Source organism: Amphiura filiformis, chromosome 19 (assembly GCF_039555335.1).
Source record: "Amphiura filiformis chromosome 19, Afil_fr2py, whole genome shotgun sequence".
Taxonomy (NCBI): domain Eukaryota; kingdom Metazoa; phylum Echinodermata; class Ophiuroidea; order Amphilepidida; family Amphiuridae; genus Amphiura; species Amphiura filiformis.
In genome coordinates, this window is record NC_092646.1 from 55,814,120 (window position 1) to 55,835,240 (window position 21,121).

The window sequence follows — 21,121 nt, forward strand, 5'->3', positions numbered from 1 at the left end:
TGACTCAAATAGAGTCGAGTCATTGAAGTGTTGAGGCGAGTCTTTTGAGATTTGAGTCTCGAGTCCATGTCCTCTGAGATTTAACATTCTTTGGTGACCCGACTACAAGTCTTCAAGTACTACAAGTATTAATAAAAAGTAACATTTGATTATATAGTGAAATCATACAACAGACCCACGTACCTTCTTCACGCTTTATGCAAATCGGTGGTTGGGGAGACCAGATAGCAACATTTGCAGCGATATGGCTGCACGTCAATGTTGATGTCCCAGCTAATCGATAGCCAGTATCGCAACTGCAGGTTACCTGTGTACCCACGTCATAGTCGTTTTGGAGTGATCCCAATTTACCGTTTGCTAATATCAGTGGGGGACACGTGACTTCTGCAAAAACAAGTGGGTCTTCACAAGTTGGCACAATCTTTTAACAATTTTACCATGTATAATTATGGGACTGAAAAAACTATTAATTTTTATTTTACACGCCATTATGTTCCCAAAAAAGGCAACTGAATTCTTCAAATGAAGTTATTTGTCGCTCAGGTGACAATGGATTGGATAACAACATCAAAAGACTCCTGTTGAAGAGGGCGTGTGTTTAAGGTCGAAATCTCAATGCGAGTTGAAAGAAGTTATCTGCTTGGTTTGTTTAAATCACTTCAGCACGTTTGAACTTACATTTGAGATACATCCATACACTATTGTTCATTTCAAAGTGAAAAAGTTTGAGTTAAAAAATAAAAGATGATAACGAAATAATGTTGCTTACGAGTTTGACAACGGTAACCAGCATATCCTGTTTGGCAAACGCAATTGTTACCTTCAGCACATTCACCATTAACACAATCCGGATCGCAGGGTGGTCTTCCCTCTACTGGAACGGATATTAAAATACTGCCATGAGAGGTTCTGGCTAAAACTATGGGCCGAGGTGAGATCAATAATACTTTATTTAGGGAAAAGAGTACTATTGATCTTACCGAGTGACTATAGTTTTATTCTGAATAAAGGAAGTATATAATTAGATACTTCATTAATTAAGTCTTAGTTCATAGAGTTGTTGAATTCCGTCTTAACTCCAATATATTTTGCGGTTCAAAAATCAAACAGGCTAACTGTTCCATCGCATGGAACTTAGAGGTACTATTTTCGGATGGGAGTGCTGATGGTTGAACTATTTGTGATCATGTGATTCACTTCTAACCAATCAATGAACAAGAATAACTGAATGGTACTGTTCATTATCCTGGTAGATTACCTTCTGAAGAAATCAACTTCTGGAATTGACGCTAGAATTGTTACCTACCCACGTCGGTCAAGTAGGCATCCTGCTAGGATGCTGAATGACCTGGATTTTGCTGATGATATTGGCCTGTTGGAATCTTCCACAGCCCGGGCCCAGTCGCAGCTTACTATGACTGCAACTGCAGCAGCAGATCTAGGCCTTGTCATTAGTGCACCTAAGACAGAATATATGATTGCAAACTGTAACGCCTAACCAGCACTTGAAGTGCCATCAACCATGTCACAGACTTCAAGTATTTGGGTTCATAGATGGGCTCTAGTGCTGGAGACCTAAAAAAGAAGACAATCACTAGCCTGGGCAGCTTTCTGGAAACTGGAACGCCTTTGGAGAAGCCCATCCCTGCCAATCGAAACAAAAATCAAGCTGTTTGAGACAACTTGTGTTACTATCTTTCTGTACGGGTGTGAGTCATGGACATGGAAAACCAGATTAATTCCTTTGCAACATCTTGCTACAGAGTCATGTTAAACATCAAGCGTGTGGATCGGATTTCAAATGAAACCATCTACAATCTGACCAACACCACTCCACTGGTTGCCAGAGTCAAGATTCATCCATTCAAATTTCTCGGCCATATACTGCGTCTTGAAGACAACGAGCCTGTGAAAGAATATGCCCTTTATATTCCACCACATGGGAAGGGGAAACCGGGACGGCCGCACACACTGTACTAGCAGTATGTCCAGCAAAAAACAAAATTGTTTCGCTTGCCCAAGATTGATGATGATGATGATGAACTGCATGACGTATATAATATATATCAGCCTGCTTGCTGTAGATGGAGGTTATGGATACCAGGCGATAGTTGGATGGTGTTGTTCGGTTTCCCCTGTTGTAAATTGGAGAAATGTTGGCTAATCTCCAGTCAGATGGACTGTCACCTGAATCCAAGGACTGATGGAATATGGCAGCCATATTTCCTGAGCAAGGTCTTTCAGTATACTGACAGGAAGTACATCAGGTCCAGTGGCTTTATTTGTTTCAAAGACTGGAATAGCTTCAAGACTGTGATGTGAGCAACATGTGGATGATCTGACTCTTCCATGTCTGGCAGGTTGCTGAGATCTTCGTCAGTAAACACCGACCGAAACTACTGATTAAAGACCTTAGCCTTCCCTTCATCTTAAATTCACTTTTCAGTGATGAGATACTGGTTGAATCTTGCTTTTTTGATTTTGTGAAGCGCCAAAAAGCTTTGTTGGATTTATCGGCTGGGTCCTGAAACAGTCTATTCTGGTAAGACCAATAATTCGTCGGCCTCATCACATAGTGACTATTCGACATTTTAAATATTTTTGAGAAAATTGATATTATTTGGTTATGTTCTATCAATCTTACATCACTTTTATTCATTAAAAAGGAAAACAAAAATATACAAGTCTAGATCAGTGCCCCATGTTGATGGTGGCACGCAAGACATAAGTATAAACACACACAAATACAAGACATGTTATAAAACATTGTATAAAAAGGCATAATATAAAATTACAATCAGAAGAGTAAAAAGAGCAGCCTAAAACAGACCAGACACCCAGATTAACAATATAAAGATATTAAATTTCTAAAAACGGTGGACAAATCCAGGAAGGCTCTTGTTTTGAATGAAAAATACTGAAAGATGAAACAATTGCCAGTTTTGAAAGATTATCCCTGAATATTTTGAAGGATGTCGGGTTATTGCACAGTTTCATGATTTCTTTTAAACGATGAATATTGTCTGGTGTAATATATCCTCTTGAACCTACTTCTAAACAAATAAGACTAACTTCGTAACCAGAGCCTTCAATGTCAGCGACCAGGGGGGCATATTTATTGCACTTTCGAACATGAGCTTTAGCAACGTTGAATTCAAAAGGGACAGTGAGCTCAATGATGACTAATTTTTTAATGTTTTTCCAAAAAAGACAAATATCAGGAACCAGGTTTGTAGTTGAACATTCAAAAGGAATTGTTGTGGGGGTGGAATGTTAGTTGCTCTGGTTACCAAGTCGGACAAAATTTGGGGAGGACTAACATCATTTATAAAGCCCAATTTAATGGTTTTGACAATATAATTGAGAATGTTGTTGTGTCTCCATGTGAACCGACCTTGTTCAAGGGAAGTTTTGCAATGGTTAAGCACGTGGTGGAGGGTCTCACGGTTCCCGCAAGTTCTGCATTTATCAGATGCTGCTTTGCCCCATCGTTTGAGATTGGTCTTATTATTCATTGTGTCACCAAGGGCATTGACCAAAAATTTCAGGACACCGTGGGGAAGATTGTAAATAATGCTCTTCCAATGGTGACATGTTGTTTTTAGAGCAAGAAGATCGAAAAATCGCCCTTGAACAAGGAGAGTTTTAACATGGGAGTGCTACATTTTTTGAACTTTATCTTTCAAATAGGTTTTAGCATTTTTTTGAATAGTTTTGAGAGGAGTGTCAACAGATTTATTTACAATTTTAAAAACCGATTCACTTTCATGAGTTATGGACTCGCCCACCCTGGATAAAATCTGGGGGGAATTTTGGGGGAAAAAAAAAAAAAAAAGAGAAAGGGAAGGGCAAAAGAAAAAAGAAAAGAAGGGAAAAGGAAAGGAAAGAGAAGAGAAAAGGAAGAGGGAATGGGGAAAGAAAGGGTCAAGAGGGAAGGAAAGCAACAGAGAGGAAACAAGAATAAATAAAAAAGGGGGAAATGAAAAAACAAAAGGGAAGCCTATAAGGGGAAGGAATAGGGAGGGGGAAATGAAAGAGGGAAAAGAAGTAAAGAAAGCAACTTGCATGTTTATTGTGGGGAAGCAATTCATGCACAAGGGGAAGGAGTGTAAGAAAGGGAAGAAATTGAAGAGTATGAAGAAGGAAAGAAAATTTAAGGAAGGGAACGGAAAGTGATTTGAGGGGGAAGTAATTTAAGTGAGTGTAATGGAAGGGGGAAGGAATGAGAGAAAGGGGAAGAAATTAAAGAATATGAAGAAGACGGAAAGAGATGAAAGGGGAACTGAAGAAAGAAAAGGGAAGTAATTTATGGGGAAGTAATTTAATAATGGAAGTGGAAGGAATGAGAGAAAGGGGGAGGGAATGAGAGAAAGGGGTAAGAAATTGAAGAAACCGTACATTTTACATGGTAAAATTTCACATAAAACATTACAAATGTATGCAAGGAGGATTCTCCTCATGGTATAAAAATGCCCAAGCCCATGAGCTTCAGGGGCGAAATCCGGGCCCTAATGCGGGCCTCTGGACCCCACGCCAGTCAAGGCTCTGCTCGCTACACTCGCTCACTTTATTTCTTAGTCATCTTCGATGGAAATTTCTGGAGCCTTGCCCACCCTGGCAGAGAGGGCTGGCTACGCCCCTGGTGCAGAGGTGTGTGAGGTGGGTAGTGGAGGTGTATGTAGGGAAACTTTGGGGTGGTACTCAACACACTTTAACCATGACTTTCAATGCAAGGCTCATTGTTGCCACAAATGTATTTTCCTTTAGGGTTTTTAATAAGGTTTTTATAAACTTCCATGTTTAACCTGGTATTGTTTTGGCTGCTTCATTATGACTTTCGGCGGGTGGGTTTCCAAAAGCAGTTTCAAACAAACAAACAAAAGGCACCATACCCCGTCACCTTCATTACAATTGAAACACTAGGTCAAGTATTAACATCCAAGTTATTAGGCATGCAATTTTAAATATTTGTTTGAACAGGTTTTTGTTTTAAAACAAAAACCTGTTTAAGTTAACAATCATGTGATAATGAATGGTTCTTATAAGGCACAAATATCTCTTCCGATGAAGAACTCAAAGCGCGTAAAGCACGAAATTGACAAACAAACATAAAAAGAATCAATTTACAAAGATTGGTTTTAAGCTGGCGTTTAAATAACGAAAGTCTGGGGACGTTACGAAGGTTATTTGGAAGTGTGTTCCACTTCAGTTTGCTTGATAAAACTTACAGCATAATATTTATGTTTTGTAAATGAAAGTTTTGTTTAAAATATTGCCCAATTGCATGTAAGATTGTTGGGCAAAGTTGTTTTGAGGAGAAGCAAATTTCAACACATTGGTCCGATGATCACGTGATGATGAAATCAAAATAATTAATCACTCACGTGATGAAAGATCTTTATCGGAACATGATTAGTGTCATAGGAGCGCTATAATAGGCCTTGGAATTTCTTTGCTATATTGAAGTTCTGGCAACACTGTAGCCATGCCGGTCTTCCTATTAAACCCAGGGATATCGATCCACAATGCTACATATTTCACGCGTTGATTTTGAAAAATTTTCAGCCGGCAGTAAAAATTGGTGAAATCAAAACGGAAATTCTGACAAAACTATGATATATCGCTCACGGTGATGTGCATTAGAAAGTTGGGAAAAATCATTCATTAGCGAACGGTATTACTTTGAAAAGCTAAAAGGTTGATCCAAGAAAAAGCTCGCGGGCAGAGTTTAAGCCTATCAAAATCGAAAATCTTACACTAAATGACTGAATTTTCACGCCTAAGTTTAACACTAGGATTTGAAGAAAAATACAGTATCAAGCATTAGACTGAAAAAATGAAAATTATTGCTTTTTATTTTACATTGAAAGGGTGTAACTCAAAATTTTGCTCATTTCAACACCAAATCCGATCGTTTGTATTGCCTCATTAAATGACTGAGTGAGCCTTGCATAACAAAAGAATCGGTTGTCCTGCCTGCTGACTGCAAAAGCCCCCTCTAGTGAGCTAGTAAAGACTTCGGGCATGTGGCGCTATAATGTGTTAGTCAATGGGAGCATTGGTTTTCTATGATGGCTTTCTACGCCACCTTAATCAAGTGGCGCTATAACGTGTTAGTCAACGGGAGCCTTGGTTTTCTATGATGGCTTTCTACGCCACCTTAATCAAGTGGCGCTATAACGTGTTGGTCAACTGGAGCCATGTGTTTCTATTGTGGCTTTCTACGCCACCTTGGGCAGGTGTAGCTATAACGTGTCAGGCCTTGCTTTTATGGTGGCTTTCTCACACAATTAATTTTGTACAAATAATATTCAATTATGAAGCTTTCAGATTTTCCCGTTTAGCCCTTAAAAGCAAAATTTTATTTATTCAACTGCTAAATATATCTGTACAAAAAAACCCCACTATCCATAGAGAGTGCAGGTTGTTCCTGGGAAATAAAATAATAAAATAAATAAACCAATAAAAAGTAAATAAAGAAATAAAGAAAAAACATTTTTTTCCTATTAAACACACACACACGGACTTCACATAACTGTACATCCCACACCTCCACATACAAATACCCCTTTATATTCATGCACAATCCTCACACGCACCCCTACATACGTACAATCAAATTAAGGTTTTCTGAGTATTGAAATTACATATTATTATAATCTTTTCCTATACACTTTTGACGAGGGCGTATTATAAGCGTACGTCGCGTATTTAGTGCGTTGTAATGCACTTGTCTATGATTGGCTGCTAAGGCTGGATCTGCTGGATCTTTACCCTTATCAAAATGTTTTGGTGGGTATGTTCCCCCGGAATTTTGAGGTGCTGGGGCTTTGGGAGCTGACGGCGTACCGGTAAAAGGGTTTTTTTTGGAGCTGCGAACCGCGCTGCGAACAGTAAATGGGGACTTTTGGAAATGCAGAAATATGAGGAATGAACAATTTTGGGGCCTATAAGAGCTGAAATTATCAAAATCAATGGTCTTTCGGAGCCCTATTTTGGTCAAATATAGGGGGAATTTCGGAGCTGCGAAATCCAAAAAAAAGGGGGGGGCTTTCCGGGGGAGCATACCCGTATGGTCATTTGTGTTAAGTTACCCCGGGGGGGAAATGTATGAATGAACTTTGCGCAGTACGCGTTGTTTGAATAGCTCCGACTTTACGGTAGTACAGTCGCCCTCGTCAAAGGTTGAAAGGCAAAATAGTATATTACATAGTATATGACTTAACTCCTACTAAATAGTATAGCTCGACCACATGCTAATATACCCACTTCACTCACACTCCCTTAAACTCCCACATTAACTAAATAAAAGTATTTTCTAACGGTATTTTTAGCTAGATTTATTTTAAAATATTATTTAAACTTACGTATGTACCATTCGAAAATATATAGGCCACCTATGTATCTAAAATGACTTTACATGAGTGCGACACTGAAACCCCGCACCAGAGCTTCAGATTCAATTTGCTTGAATCTTGTTTTTATGCTATCTGCAAAATGTGTTCTTCCAATGTGCAGTAGTTTAGAAGTTATTTGTGATAACCGGATACATTTTTTGAGTGTGCAGTAGTTTTGAAATTATTTATGATCAGAGAAAGGGACCTACTTCCGTAATATAATGATTCATTACAATCATTCTAAACACTACTCGATTTACCTTGTCGCGATTTTGAAGTGAATGAATGCTTGCACTTGAAATTCAAAATGATCAGAGACGAAAGCTAATATGCTAATGCTCTAAGCTACTAAGGGAGTGGGGAAGGGGCGGATTTGTGGAAAATGGACTCTTTTCTTTTAAATGTGATTCCTAGTTGACCTCCAAAGTCTTGTTTGGAATGAGCTCACAAAAAAATACACCAATTTAGTCATATTTTGCCGATATTAGCGACTTTAAATCATCAATTGATTATTATTTTGGAAAATGCACATTTTTTTTTTTCAATTTTAGGTTAAAACAATTAAAAAAAAGGGTCATCGGATATGGATTGGGGTGGTTGCCCAAAGGGGTGGCTGCGCCCTTTGCTCCCTCTGGCTACGGGCCTGGACACATATACCTTGAACATAGATCATTCACAAAGTTATCTCCATTTGTGCAAGAAAAAAGTAGGGGCACTAACATATGACATTGATGGAGGCCTAGGGCCTACTTGTGCATTCTGGAGTATAGATAAGGGGTCGTTCGGGATGGTTCCAATTTTTTTTTGGAATGAGCTACCAAAAATAGGGTCATTCACTGAAAATTTCTTTATGTTTTGTCCGACGTTTGCATACTTGTCATTCAATGATACAGCTTTAAATGTTTTGTTAAAATTAAAGGAAAATGGTCTGTATTCATATACGAAATCAAAGTAATGCTAAAAGTTGTTATTCTAAAACGCTGTCATTGTTTACCAACTTTTTTATCCAAAGCTAAGTTTCATTTGAATTCTTGATGAAAATGATGTCACAAGGACGAGAGGGAGAGATAGATAACATAACAAGGAAATATCAAGCATACTTCCATTTCAGAATGCAACATAGACAAATAACGGTGAGCATAGTTGCAGTGAATCATTTATCTTATTTACAAAAAATTTTAAAAAAACATCTAATTTATATTATAAACCAAAATTGGGTTGAATTGGTTACCGTCATGCCTTTAATTACAAATAATTTCATGTTATTAACAACAAGATTCCATGCTCTTAAAGACATATTTGTAGTGATTCTAGATTAAAGACGGAGCTCTGCCAAAATGGTGCGTTTTTTTTTTGGGGGGACACTTTTTTTTACAACAGTTATTTAGCTACAAATATTTCAAAAGTTTCTTCTGCTTTAAAACCCATGATGCAATATTTTTTTTGTTTACTTCCAATTTATTGGTCAGGATACAATTATGGCAAACTAATCTTCAGTTCCAAAATAATGTGAAATGCGTTATCAATTTAGAAATATTACTTTTTAAAGATATTATTATTTTGCTCAGATTCTCAAGCAGTTATGTAAATAAGGTACAATTGCGCCCTACCACAAGTATTTGTTTGTTCATTTTTTTTATAGCCTTATCGTGTTATATTCTTATTATATTATTCTTATAATTATCTAGTGTAATATGTATTTACATGTACAACAAAACTAGCCTTCCCAGCAAACACAAAACGTTTTACAGAAAACATTTAAATGTCTGTTTATATAATGGGTATAAAAAACGTTTTAATAATATTCAAAAAACATTCTTGAAAACTCGATTCAAAACATTCTAAGTAGAATGTTATTTAAGTGTTGACAAAATATTTTGCAAATAATTGTGACCGTACAGCACGAATGAGCCGTAAATGTCCTCAATTGTATTCTGAGTTACAGTGTAAAATGGGCATGAAGGTCGTATTCATAGGTACCTCAATTTGGTGCTACGTTTACCTCATTTAATGAGATACACGTAGCACCAAATTGAAATACCTATGAATATGACCTTCATGCCCATTTTACACTGTAACTCAGAATACAATTGAGGACATTTACGGCTCATTCGTGGTGTACGGTCACATATGTTTGCCCAAAATATCTTACAATAACATTTTAAAAACGTTTCCATGACCTTTGTATAACCCGACATTTAAATGTTATTAAAACGTTTTGAATAAACGTTTTAAGTACGTAATGGGTTCATTACCTCCTATATCAACATACCGTAAACGTTCGCCTAATGGCGCTATGGGCTCCCTTGACATAACTGGAATTTTAGACACAAGCTAAAAGTACCCACCCATAAAAAATCCCATCAGGAAATAAGGGCACATACCCTTATTTCTTGTTGGGATATTTAGAGGAGGATGCATTCTATTTGTACATAAAATTTACCCAAAGGCAAATGAGCCCAGGGGCGTCGTTAGGCGAACGTTTAGCTCAGGCCCTAATAATATTTCTATCTTTCTTTTTCCCTCTTTATTTTCTACAACCCTCCACCATATAAATGATAAGGTAGTGTAATATCCATCGGTGTGAAGGTGGTGTCTTCAAATTCAGAACATAAGTGGATCTGGTACCTGTAAGATATTAGAAAGGACCAAACAATTGATTAAATTTAATTGATTAAAACACATGTATGTTGATAATTTTCTCTGTTGACTTATCTAATTAATATAGGTCGTACCTATGTTTGTGATTTATTTATCAATTCATTATTTACTTATTTATTTATTTATTTATTTATTTATTTATTTATTTATTTATTTATTTATTTATTTATTTATTATTTATTATTTATTATTTATTATTTATTATTTATTATTTATTATTTAATAATTTATTTATTTATTTATTTTTCCAATCTATCTGTCTCCTTATTCATATGCCGTAAAAACTCGATAGTTAGCATATGTGCATACTATCGAGCGCTTTTGAAAACATGAAATTGTATCAAAGTCCGGCGCTTTACCAACGAGCTAATGGGGTTGAGACACACAGTTGCATGTTTACTTGTTCGTAAACCTTTTACACTTTTTTGGATGAGGCTCTTCATGTTTGCATGTTTTAAAAGCGCTCGATAGTAAGCACATAATGTATGCTAACTATCGAGTTTTTTCGGTGTTACATTTGTCTAATATAATATCAATTACCATCTGTGCATTGCCAGTAAACTGATATTGATTAACGCCGTCATATGGGACCAGTTGAAGCGGTTGCTGTGTCTCTAGTTGGCCCTTCGGAGGTGTTATAACATGGCGACAACAGAGAAATGCAACGAGGGGCAACCCCACGAGCACACCCAGTAGGGCAATTCCTCCAAGAATGATCCCGATAAGTCTGATAATGTTATCTATTGTCAAAATGGACAAAGTGAGAGGCACCTTTTAATCTTTTAAGTCTTAATCGACTCTTCTTTATGCAGTAAATTTTAATAAAAAAGGTAAAATATGATAGTGAAATATATAAAAGGCTCACGTACCTTCTTCTATGCAAATCGGTGGTTGAGAAGACCAGGTAGAAACAACATTTGGAGGAATATGGCTGCACGTCAATGTTGATATCCCTACTAGTCGGTAGCCAGCCCTGCAGCTGAAGGATACCTGTGAACCCACGTCATAGTTGTTTTGGGGTGGTTGTAAATGTACCACATTATCGTCGGTTAATGGCAGCGAGGAACACCTGATTTCTGCAAAAACAAAAACCAGATATTGACATAGTTAACATAATAATTAACATGTTTAACATTGTAAGTTTGGTTACAAAAATAGAATGGTCGATTGGTAGCCTCATCCCCAGCTTTCCTCCTTCAAAATATATCTAAATTAGGTTGTATTGTTTTGATTTCACAATCCAAAAGGTGTTCAAAAAGTAACTCATTTTTATTGTTGCTCTTCAAATGAACCTATTTATCTCTCAGATGTCAATGGGTTGGAAAGTAGCATCACATGACTCCTTTTGAAGAGGACGTGCGTTTCGAAGACAATTAACCATATAAAGCAATCATTAGATAGGCTTTATTGCCCCAAGTTATACCGAGTTGAACGGAAAAAGAGAGCATTTCAAAAGTGACACATTTTGGTTATTTTTTAGGGTGATTCCAACCGGCTATTCTAACTCATTTTTTTATATTGTTGAATGGAAAAAGAGAGCGTTTCAAAGTGACAAATGTGGGCTATTTTTATTGTGATTCCTACATTCTAACCGCCTCACTCACTCGCCATGCTTAGAATTAGTGTGCTTCGAAAAGTCTAGATATTTTTGGTCAATTATGAAAAAATTTTTTTATTCAAATTGGTATAATTTGCGAAAATAAAGTCGCGTAATGTCGAATGAGGTACAAATATACGCAGAACATAATTTTCACCATGTATTAATTACTTCATTTAGGTTAAGTGGCTTTAAGATATTGCTTTTGTTTTAAGTGTTCGGTACTTTTATATTGCTTTTGTTTTAAGTGTTCGGTACTCTTTGTGCGTAGTATATCTTGAAGTTGTTACCAGGACGTCTGAACTTACATTTGAGATACATCAATACATTATTGTTGTTTTCAAAGTGAAAAAGTTTTGAATTAAAAAACAAACGATGACAAGGAAATAACGTTACTTACGAGTTTGACAACGGTAGCCAGTATATCCTGTTTCACAAACACAATTGTTACCTTCAGCGCATTCACCATTATCACCACAATCTGGATCACAAGATATAGGTGGTCTCCCCTCTACTGTATCATAATTTATACAAATATTGATTCAAATATTAATCAATAATATGTATTCAATATTGCTCATGAGGTGTCTATTGTCATTGATTGATATTTGACCCTGTAGCACGTACTCCCTCTGGTTTTCTGCAAATTATAGCTAAACACTTTAAATGACCACCACCGTCGTTGGAACCTGCTTTTTATGAGACACATGCATATCAAATAATGATGTATGATTTTTAGGCATATAAAATAATATGCCTTTACATCAACAAACAAAACATAAAATAAAATAATATTCATAAAAAGTAACATAATGGTAGTGAAATATATAATAGGACCACGAACCTTCTATGCAAATCGGTGTTTGAGGTGACCATTTAGCAACATTTGGAGGGACAAGGATGCACGTCAATGTTGATATCCCAGCAGCTAATCGATAGCCAGTATTGCAACTGCAGGTTACCTCTGTACCCACGTCGTAGGCGTCTTGGAGTGGTTCTACGTTACCGTTGGGTAATTCCAGGAAACACGTGATTTCTGCAAAAAACAAAAAACCGATCCTGACATCTCATTTTCTGAATGATAATCATTTTACAATGTCAGATTTCTTACATTTAAATACAAGTAATCCGACCGACAGCCTCAACCCCAAGATTTACCTCATTGTTGATGACATTTTGGTGTCATAATCATAAACATAGTCGTATTTGTCCCAAACGTGAAACTGGAATCGAAACCCAACATTAAACATTAAATGATCCCTTCTGAAGAGGACGCATATTTTTTCAAAATTTATTTAAAATGTTATGCATATCTTATTACCAGCATTAAGATTTACATCACTACACAATTGTGGATTACAAAGTGAGAAAGATTTGAATGAAAAACAAACACGCAAATAATGAAATAACGCTATACTTACGAATTTCGCAACGGTCTCCAGCATAGTCTCTATCACAAACACAATTGTTGCCTTCAACGCATTCACCATTAACACAAACCGGATCGCACGATATAGGTTCCTCTGTTTGAACTGATATCATATTATATATATTTTAAATTTATATTATATACTATATGTAACACACCCCCATACGCGAACTCCCTGACTTATGAAATATTCGAACTAGACCATGAGAGACACAAAAACGGACTTTTTTGTATTCTTTATTTATTATCATCACGGATCATATTTTAATTATTAGAATGTAATATATATAATGACTTACCATCATTAGATACAATAAGAACAGTTACTCGATCAGGAAATCCAATGTGACCATTATTGCTGATTCCGGCATCTGGTTGCAGAACCAGTGAGAATATCTCATCATTTTCATACAAGCTGTCATCAGTTGCACAGACTTGAAGTGTGTGTGAACCTTGATCTTGTCGCAACTGTATAGCGGAAGAAATGCCCTGAATCGCATAGTCACTGGTATCGGCGCTTGATGGTACAGCAGTGACAACTGTGAAAAACCAAGACGATTATCACGATACAAGTTGTTAGTATTAACAGATTCATCAGGTGTGTTGATAAACATTATAAATGATTTCATTTGAACAAAACCAAAATTATGACTCATTTTTGACGGTTTCGCCTATCATGGTCGGTAGGCATCATCAGAATGATGGTTGTTGATCCTTACTTCCGGTTGGACGTATCCCGACTGAAGAGTGTGCATTATCAACCAGGAGAGGATCATACACACGTCTAAGTCAGCCATTGCGGACCATGCGGTACAAGAAAACCATGTCATCAACTGGGACAATGCTAAAATCCTTGGTAAGGAGTGTGATGCATATACAAGAAGAATTTGAGAATCCATTTGGATCAGAAGACGAGCACCCAATGTCATGAACAGAGACGAGCGGGCCCACTTCCTTTGTCATGTGTATGATCCTCTCCTGGCTGATAATACACCCTCTTCAGTCGGGATACGTCCAACCGGAACTGATGATGCCTACCGACCATGATAGGCGAAACCGTCAAAAGTGAGTCATATTTTTGGTTTTGTTCAAATGAAAGTTGTTGTTTGCTTTAGGGAATCTCCAAATGCGTAATGCGTAATTGGATCTTCAGAAGAATGCGAGGGTGGCTTGGACAGAGGTGCTTAATTTTTTTACCCGCTCCCGCCCGCTGAAGGGCAGGCGCCCAGTCTTTTAATGTTTTGTTGAATTCAGTAAGGTTGGGGTTAGCCATATCCTTACAACATACTACAAACACTACAACATGGGTGTCGGTGGCGTAACCAAGTGGGGAGGCAGGGGGCAGCTGCCATTTTGTACTTATCAGCATATTTCCCTAGCATAGCTCCACCCTCGCCCCCGCTCTGATAAAGTCCTGGCTACGTTACTGCTGGGTGCTGCACCTTCAGCGGCGAGTGCGGGGCGAGTAAAACATAGGGCACCCCGTTAAAGTGATCAACAAAAGTTTGGCCCAAACACGCCATTGAATTCTTAGACCTTTACAAGGCTTTCTGGGATATAGCTAGCAAGTTGTTTTCCGAATTATATTCCATGGGAACTGGTAACTGTACCCTGAATACACCTGCGCTCTCGCGCGTTGTTGTGACTACCTTCTGTTTACCACTCGTTGCTCAGCAACGCGGTTGACAGTTGCTTTCATATTCAAATACGCGAATTAAATTGTATCGCCCCACGTCTTAATTCATGGGGCTGCCTTGCTGCCTGAATTTCACTGTCTCTTTACTCCAATGTTTGTATTTCGTTGATCTCTTGAAGAAGAAACCAACTGGCAACCGCGTTGCTGAGCAACGAGTGGTAAACAGAAGGTGCTCACAACAATATCAGTGTTGATAAAGAAATCTGACAAGTTTCAAAACGTCCACAGTAAGTGCTGTTTTATTGTACTAGAACTATAAATTTCTTTTTTAATTTCAATAACAGTCCAGATGACCATGTTCAGGAATCTATATGCCATTTACTGCGTGCATGCCATGATGCAGATTTGAATAATTATGGTGATTACTTACGAACTGATGACATTTGATCTAGGTAACCGGATCTCAATATATTTACTTCAGTGCATTGACCCTCCTCTACTCTGGCAAATATTCCTTCAAAATAGAACTGATCTGTAAGTAATGCAAACAAACAATTACATAGATAATTAGGTCGTTTGTAAGAATTGCATCGACTCATTGGGAAAACACAATGTTGGCCAGGTGGAAATATTAAGCTCGTGTGAATCATTTTATTACTGATTTATGCGATAAATCATAATGTCTGAAAATATTATTGCTAAAAATATTAGGAATAATTTTATAGTATAATAAATTCGTTATTGTGTTCAGCGTCGACATGTTATGGGAATATACTCAGTGACACACTGGGTTCAGCCTTCGGCTTCACCTAGTACCACACTTCTCACTTGATTAATCAATTAACGGTTTGTGCATGTTGGTGTGTGTGGGGTGGGGTTGGGGGTATGGTGGTGTGGGGTATGTTTGTACGGTTGTGTTACGAGATACAATATTATACACCTCATGGACCTACATATTTTTCTGTCATCTGATTGGTTGAAATGGGGGTCACATGATATTTGTTATATTTACCATTTCCTGCTTTTAAGGCAAAAACAAACAAAATTGAACAATCAAAGGGTGATAGCACCCCTCCTAAAACTACTATCACCCTGCGATAGTTCATAGGATACTCTGACACAGGCTAATAATTTCGACGTGTAACTCTATAATCTAAATCTAAATAATAACGTGAAAGAGGACAATCGGTGGAAGAGATGGTTACTGCACAACACGAATCATGGCCGACTCGCAGCTCAGAATGAAATTCCACTGCAACACAATCGACCAGTATTAGCCTGGTAGCGGAAGAGAGTTTGTTCGGAATTATAGATTACATCTTGGCATCTTACTATAAATAGCGAAAAGGTGTATGTATATAGTTATGTAGGTATGAAGATCAAAAGGCTCCGTCAGTTTGGATCCAAATGTCGCCAAATTCATACGGGAGATTGAGGAATATGCGAGAAATGGAACGGTCTTTATTTGGTTGAAAACGGCCAAAAAATGGCTGCAAAACCAGTGAAAAGGTATTCGGCTGCTAACCTAGGTAAATAGAAAAAAATGTAGTCAATCATACTGCAGTTACTGTCCGTTTTCCTATACACAATACACAGTGCTCTCACCATTGACGCGTGACCCCTACAAATGATGTATGTTGGGAGAATGGACACTTGCCTAGTTAACATCACTGTGTGAAAAATAACCAGCCAATATTTTATTTATTCTCCAAAACTTCTAGCAAATATATTTCTCTAACATGACCTAAAATTACAGCTAGGTTAGATGTTCAGAAATGGTCGTACTTTTGTAAAATATGAGTGAGGGCAAGGCATAGCTAGCCAACTCCCCGTGTTATTTGAATGGAGATTTGACCGAAAATATTGGTATCGGACCGCTCACTTCTGAAGGATGCCACAAAAAACCGGTAAAAGCTACATTTAAATTATTCTAAATAGGTTCTAGAAAATAAAGTTTTGTAACATGTCCTAAATTTTTAGCTAATTTAGGTGTTTGGAGAGGGTCGTACTTTTGTGTTTTAGGAAGGACATGTAAACGACAGATAACACCAAAAATATGAAGAAATTATTTCTAAACCGTGTTAAGTCAAAAATCATTATGTTGCTCATTTTCAAGAATGCTGGTTTACAAAAAGCACGACATTGTCTGATTTCGTGAACAAAGCCACACATAACATTGTTTCCTTTCGTTTCCTTTATAATCGGTTACCCAACTGAAGCTATGAATACCAGCTTTATTGCGATATCGCACATGAAAACAGTCACTTGTGCACAACCAGAGAAGATCCGATTTAATCAGTTGAGCTGTTTCAATGAGTGTTATCTTGGTTTAATAGCTTTTAATGGGGATAAGTCCTGCAAAGGTCGAGATGAATTCTACTGTAGACATGACTGCATCATGTATTGCTAACCTAACCTACAAAACTGACGTATCTAACGCCGCTCGCGTAACGCAGCAATACCGCGCGGGTAACGCAGCAATACGCATACGCGATACACGCACGCGTGGGGCACATAGCCCAACTTCAGTGCCAGGACCAATGGACGCAATATGCATATACGAAAAGAGAAAAGAAAAAAGAAAGGAGGAAAAAAGGTATTAAGCCTACTATGGATGGGTTACGGGTACGGGTATATGGTTGTGGTTTATGGTACGGGATGGGGTTACAAAGTGACCAAGATGATAAAATGGATACGGGAGGAAGGAAGGAAGCTAAAATAATGAAAGAATAAATAAATAGATAAATAAATAAATAAATAATTCATGTAAAAATCATCTAAGAAAAGGAAGCTAAAATAATGAGAACAGAATTAAATAAATACAAGGTGTCCCGTCCCATAAAAAGGTTACATGTAGAAAACGAACCGCATTTTGTGATGGTACAACAAAACAATGTAATTTTTTCAGATATTATTTGTTCATTCTTCTTGTAACTGTTTGCTAAGTTTCAATTCTGTATCTTAAAAGCAACTTAACTTATGAGCGCAAGATGACATGGGTGTCAAGAGTGGCCAAGCATCAAAATATCGCATAACGAAAGTTGAACACAATCACACTTTTGTTTTCAGATTTTTTTCTTTATTACTTTTTATGTTTTTCTTTTTTCTCATCGTTGAACTTATTGCACAAAAGAAACATTGAAAAATTAAATATTGTACACTGAAAATGAATCGGTTTTAGAGCTTCTAGACTCTTGGTGGTAACAAATAAAGGAAGATGGTCATTACAGAAGAACACGTTTTTGGCGAAAGCTTTCTGCACGCTGTATCTCCTGTTGTCAGTGAAATGAATAACAATGTTTTGCATTTAGGGCTTGCTTGGATTTTGTTGACTTGAAATCGCTGCTGTTTGTTTTCACATTTCTGACTGAACTCTTGAAATAAAACTGAACAAGTTTTTTCTTTGTTTATCAGAATAAAATACTGCATCTGCCATGCTATGGCTGGGCCTACTCAAGTGCCCCGCCAAACACACGGTGGCTGTGACGCTGGTATAATGACCTCGTGTTGCATTATGTCACGTAAGGAGCTTGCTCAGGAATGCCTGGAATGCGGGCTAAGTACGTAGGTTGTGAACTTGACATTCAAATGGGTACTAGTAGAGGGTACATATATTATGTTTTCAAAAATCTACATGTAACCTTTTTTTGGACACCCGGTAAATGCAAACCGGGAATCACAAACTAAGCAGGAAATATAAAAAATGGAAACACAATGTAATAAAAAAAGAGAAGAAAAAAGAAGCTAAAAGGAAATGTAAGAAAGGGTATATTTACGAAATAATATCCACATCTGCAAGTATATCCATGTCTGCATATAGATATGTAATACTCGTAATAATATTCGCCCTAAGAATTACGATGAACCGAAGTTTTGACCAATTTTAAGCCAATATGTTTGGATGCGAAAAAAGAAGGTGGTAAATTCTAATAAGCACCATGTATTGAAAACATGATTCGAACTAGACCTATGATGGAGCACCAAGGTACACTAAAACGACATATCAATTTGTAAACGCTCTTTAGCAAAATTACAGTTCATTGATTTCACAACCGTATGACAAAACAGGCGAAATAGTAACTTTTTGCACAAGATTTGCAATTTAAAGAGAATAGGCTATTGTTCATTAAAATGAACAGTATAAGTGTGATCTTTCATTAATGACATGAAATATGAAAAATATTGTAAGTATCACTTGAGGATTTGACTTTAAAACTTACATATTGGTCAAATATTGTGCGTGAATAGGCTGATTGCAACAGATTTACCACATTCGCCTTGCTACAAATATTGACTTGTCTGTTGACCTAATGAAAAAAGTGTTTTTAGCGGAAAGTGTTAGCATTTGTTCCAAATGATGAAGGAAACACTTGAGGTTTTGACAAAAACAAATCACAAATTCCTATTTTCTAGCTAGAAGCTCACACAGCTCTTATGATGCTATTCACTCAACCGTGAGAGTAAACACAGACTGTGTATCGAGGTGGAAACTACACCAGGCACCCTGTTCGTGAAAAACAAACAAGAATTGACCAAGATATGCGTCTCCAAACCCGCAAACCCGCATTTTCAACGATTTTCAATGGGAACGCATCGTTGTATTGCACACAAGCACCACGGGCCAATCAATAAAGCACACAGTGTACAGGCACAATTGAATCGTTAAAATTGCAACTCTTCATTTTGGGGTTTGAGAGTTTGGAGGCGCATATCTTGGTCAATTCTTGCTCAATGTTCACGAACAGGGTGTCAAATGAGAAAGAAAAAATCAATTAATAAAATGTATATTTCAAAATAATCCAAAATTATCAAGTTATTGAACAGCAAGGATGAATATAACTGACGAGTTTCTTTTTGTGCCTGGTGTATGCATAGATGCGTTTATAAGAGAATCGTTTTTGTAACCAAACCTTTCCATGTGCCATTTTGTATATTCTTAATCACGTCCCTCTGGTTGACAGACAGACTTATATAACGTTGAGTGTCTTTATTTATCGCTATCACGGATCATATCTTAATTATTGTGATTTAATAGACGACTTACCGTCATTAGATTTAATAACAACCCATACTTGATCAGGAAAACGAATTTTGCCGGCATTTGGTTGCAGAACCAGTGAGAATTTCTCGTCCTTTTCATACAAGCTGTCATCGGTCGCACAGACTTGAAGTGTGTGTGACTCTTGATTGTTTTCAAATTCTATACCGGATGAATTGTCAGTGTTCCGAACCTCATAGTCACTGGTATCGGCACTTGAGGGCTCAACATTGACATCTGTGAAAAACCAAGATAATACAAATTATCTCCAAATAATGCGTAATTGGATATTCAGAAGAAACATCCCTAATGCGGTGGTTTAGACAGGAGCTCTATTATTTCACCAGCCCGCCCGCTGAAGGGGAGACACCCAGACTTTCAATGCTTTGTCGTATTGAGTAAGGGTAGGGTTAGCCATATCCTTACTGAATACTACAAAACACTACAGCCTTGGTGTCAATGGGGAGGCAAGGGGGCAGCTGTTTTTGTGCTTGTCAGCATATTTTTGACAATTTTCGTCAAATGTGCTCCTTCAAAGTTGCATGGCCCCATCCTTGCCGTCCCCTGTTAATGCTACTGCTGGGTGCAGCCCCTTCAGCGGCGTAGTTGGGGTCCGCAAAACATAGAGAACTTTCGTTAAAGTGATCACCGAAAGTTTTGCCCAAACACAGCATTGAATGCATAGGCCTGTTTTCTGGGATATATACTTATATAAAAAATAGAGGCTTTTTTGATCCTTTTAACCCAAGCAACATATGTACCAAGTATGGTTCTGGTAGGAAAAGATTATGGTTTTCTCCTGGGATGAACCTGCCTATACTACGTGCATGCCATGATGCAGATTTGACTGGGTATATTTATAGATCTGAACCTAGCCGTAGCTAGCCGTTAAGCAGAAATGACCCCAAAACATGTTCAGAATGTCGTAAGGATCATTCCTGTTGAATATGAACTCGATTGGACCAAGTTCAAAACTGTGAACTTTGACCCCTAAACTTTGACCTTTGGGATCATAAATGTCGTAAGGATCGTTCCTGTAGAATTTGATTGGAACAATTTTAAAATTTGACCTTTGACCCTTTGACCCATGAAATGTCATAAGGATCATTTCTGTGCAAGTGGATGCTATAATTATTACATGTAGCAGATATGAATTTTTGAAGATTTTTAGATTTTAACCGGAAATGACCCATATAGTGAACTTTGATCCCAAATCGGAGATTAACTTTTGTGTACCAGCGAAGGTCAATGCATGTGTGCAAGTCCCAACTCTGAGCCATGAAATTTGTGGAAGGGGTAGCATTTTAAGCTGAAAGCACGTTTTTCAACCCCTGTGACCCTTGCGTGACCTTTGACCGGCCAC

The 21,121-nt window shown here is 37.5% G+C and overlaps 1 protein-coding gene and 1 long non-coding RNA gene across 2 annotated transcripts; both read right to left on the reverse strand.

Moving 5' to 3' along the window:
* Positions 1–9,896: 9,896 nt before the first annotated feature.
* On the reverse strand, positions 9,897–12,435 carry LOC140140663 (L-selectin-like). Its single transcript, XM_072162421.1, has 5 exons — positions 12,429–12,435; positions 12,056–12,169; positions 10,928–11,134; positions 10,599–10,798; positions 9,897–10,025 (listed from the first exon to the last, which is right to left on the reverse strand). The coding sequence occupies exons 1-5, from the start codon at positions 12,433–12,435 to the stop codon at positions 10,002–10,004; spliced, it is 552 nt and encodes a 183-aa protein (XP_072018522.1). The 3' UTR covers positions 9,897–10,001.
* Positions 12,436–12,518: 83 nt separating this feature from the next.
* Positions 12,519–13,533, reverse strand: LOC140140802 (uncharacterized). Its single transcript, XR_011857292.1, has 3 exons — positions 13,384–13,533; positions 13,077–13,187; positions 12,519–12,691 (listed from the first exon to the last, which is right to left on the reverse strand). It is a non-coding gene; the product is annotated as an uncharacterized lncRNA (long non-coding RNA).
* Positions 13,534–21,121: the final 7,588 nt, after the last annotated feature.

Coding starts and splice junctions, on each gene's coding strand:
- LOC140140663 (XM_072162421.1), bottom strand. Junction 11,135..12,055: donor TGGCTACCGTTGTCAAACTC/GTAAGTAACGTT, acceptor TTGTTTTTGCAG/AAATCAGGTGTTCCTCGCTG. Junction 10,026..10,598: donor TTACTGGCAATGCACAGATG/GTAATTGATATT, acceptor AATATCTTACAG/GTACCAGATCCACTTATGTT.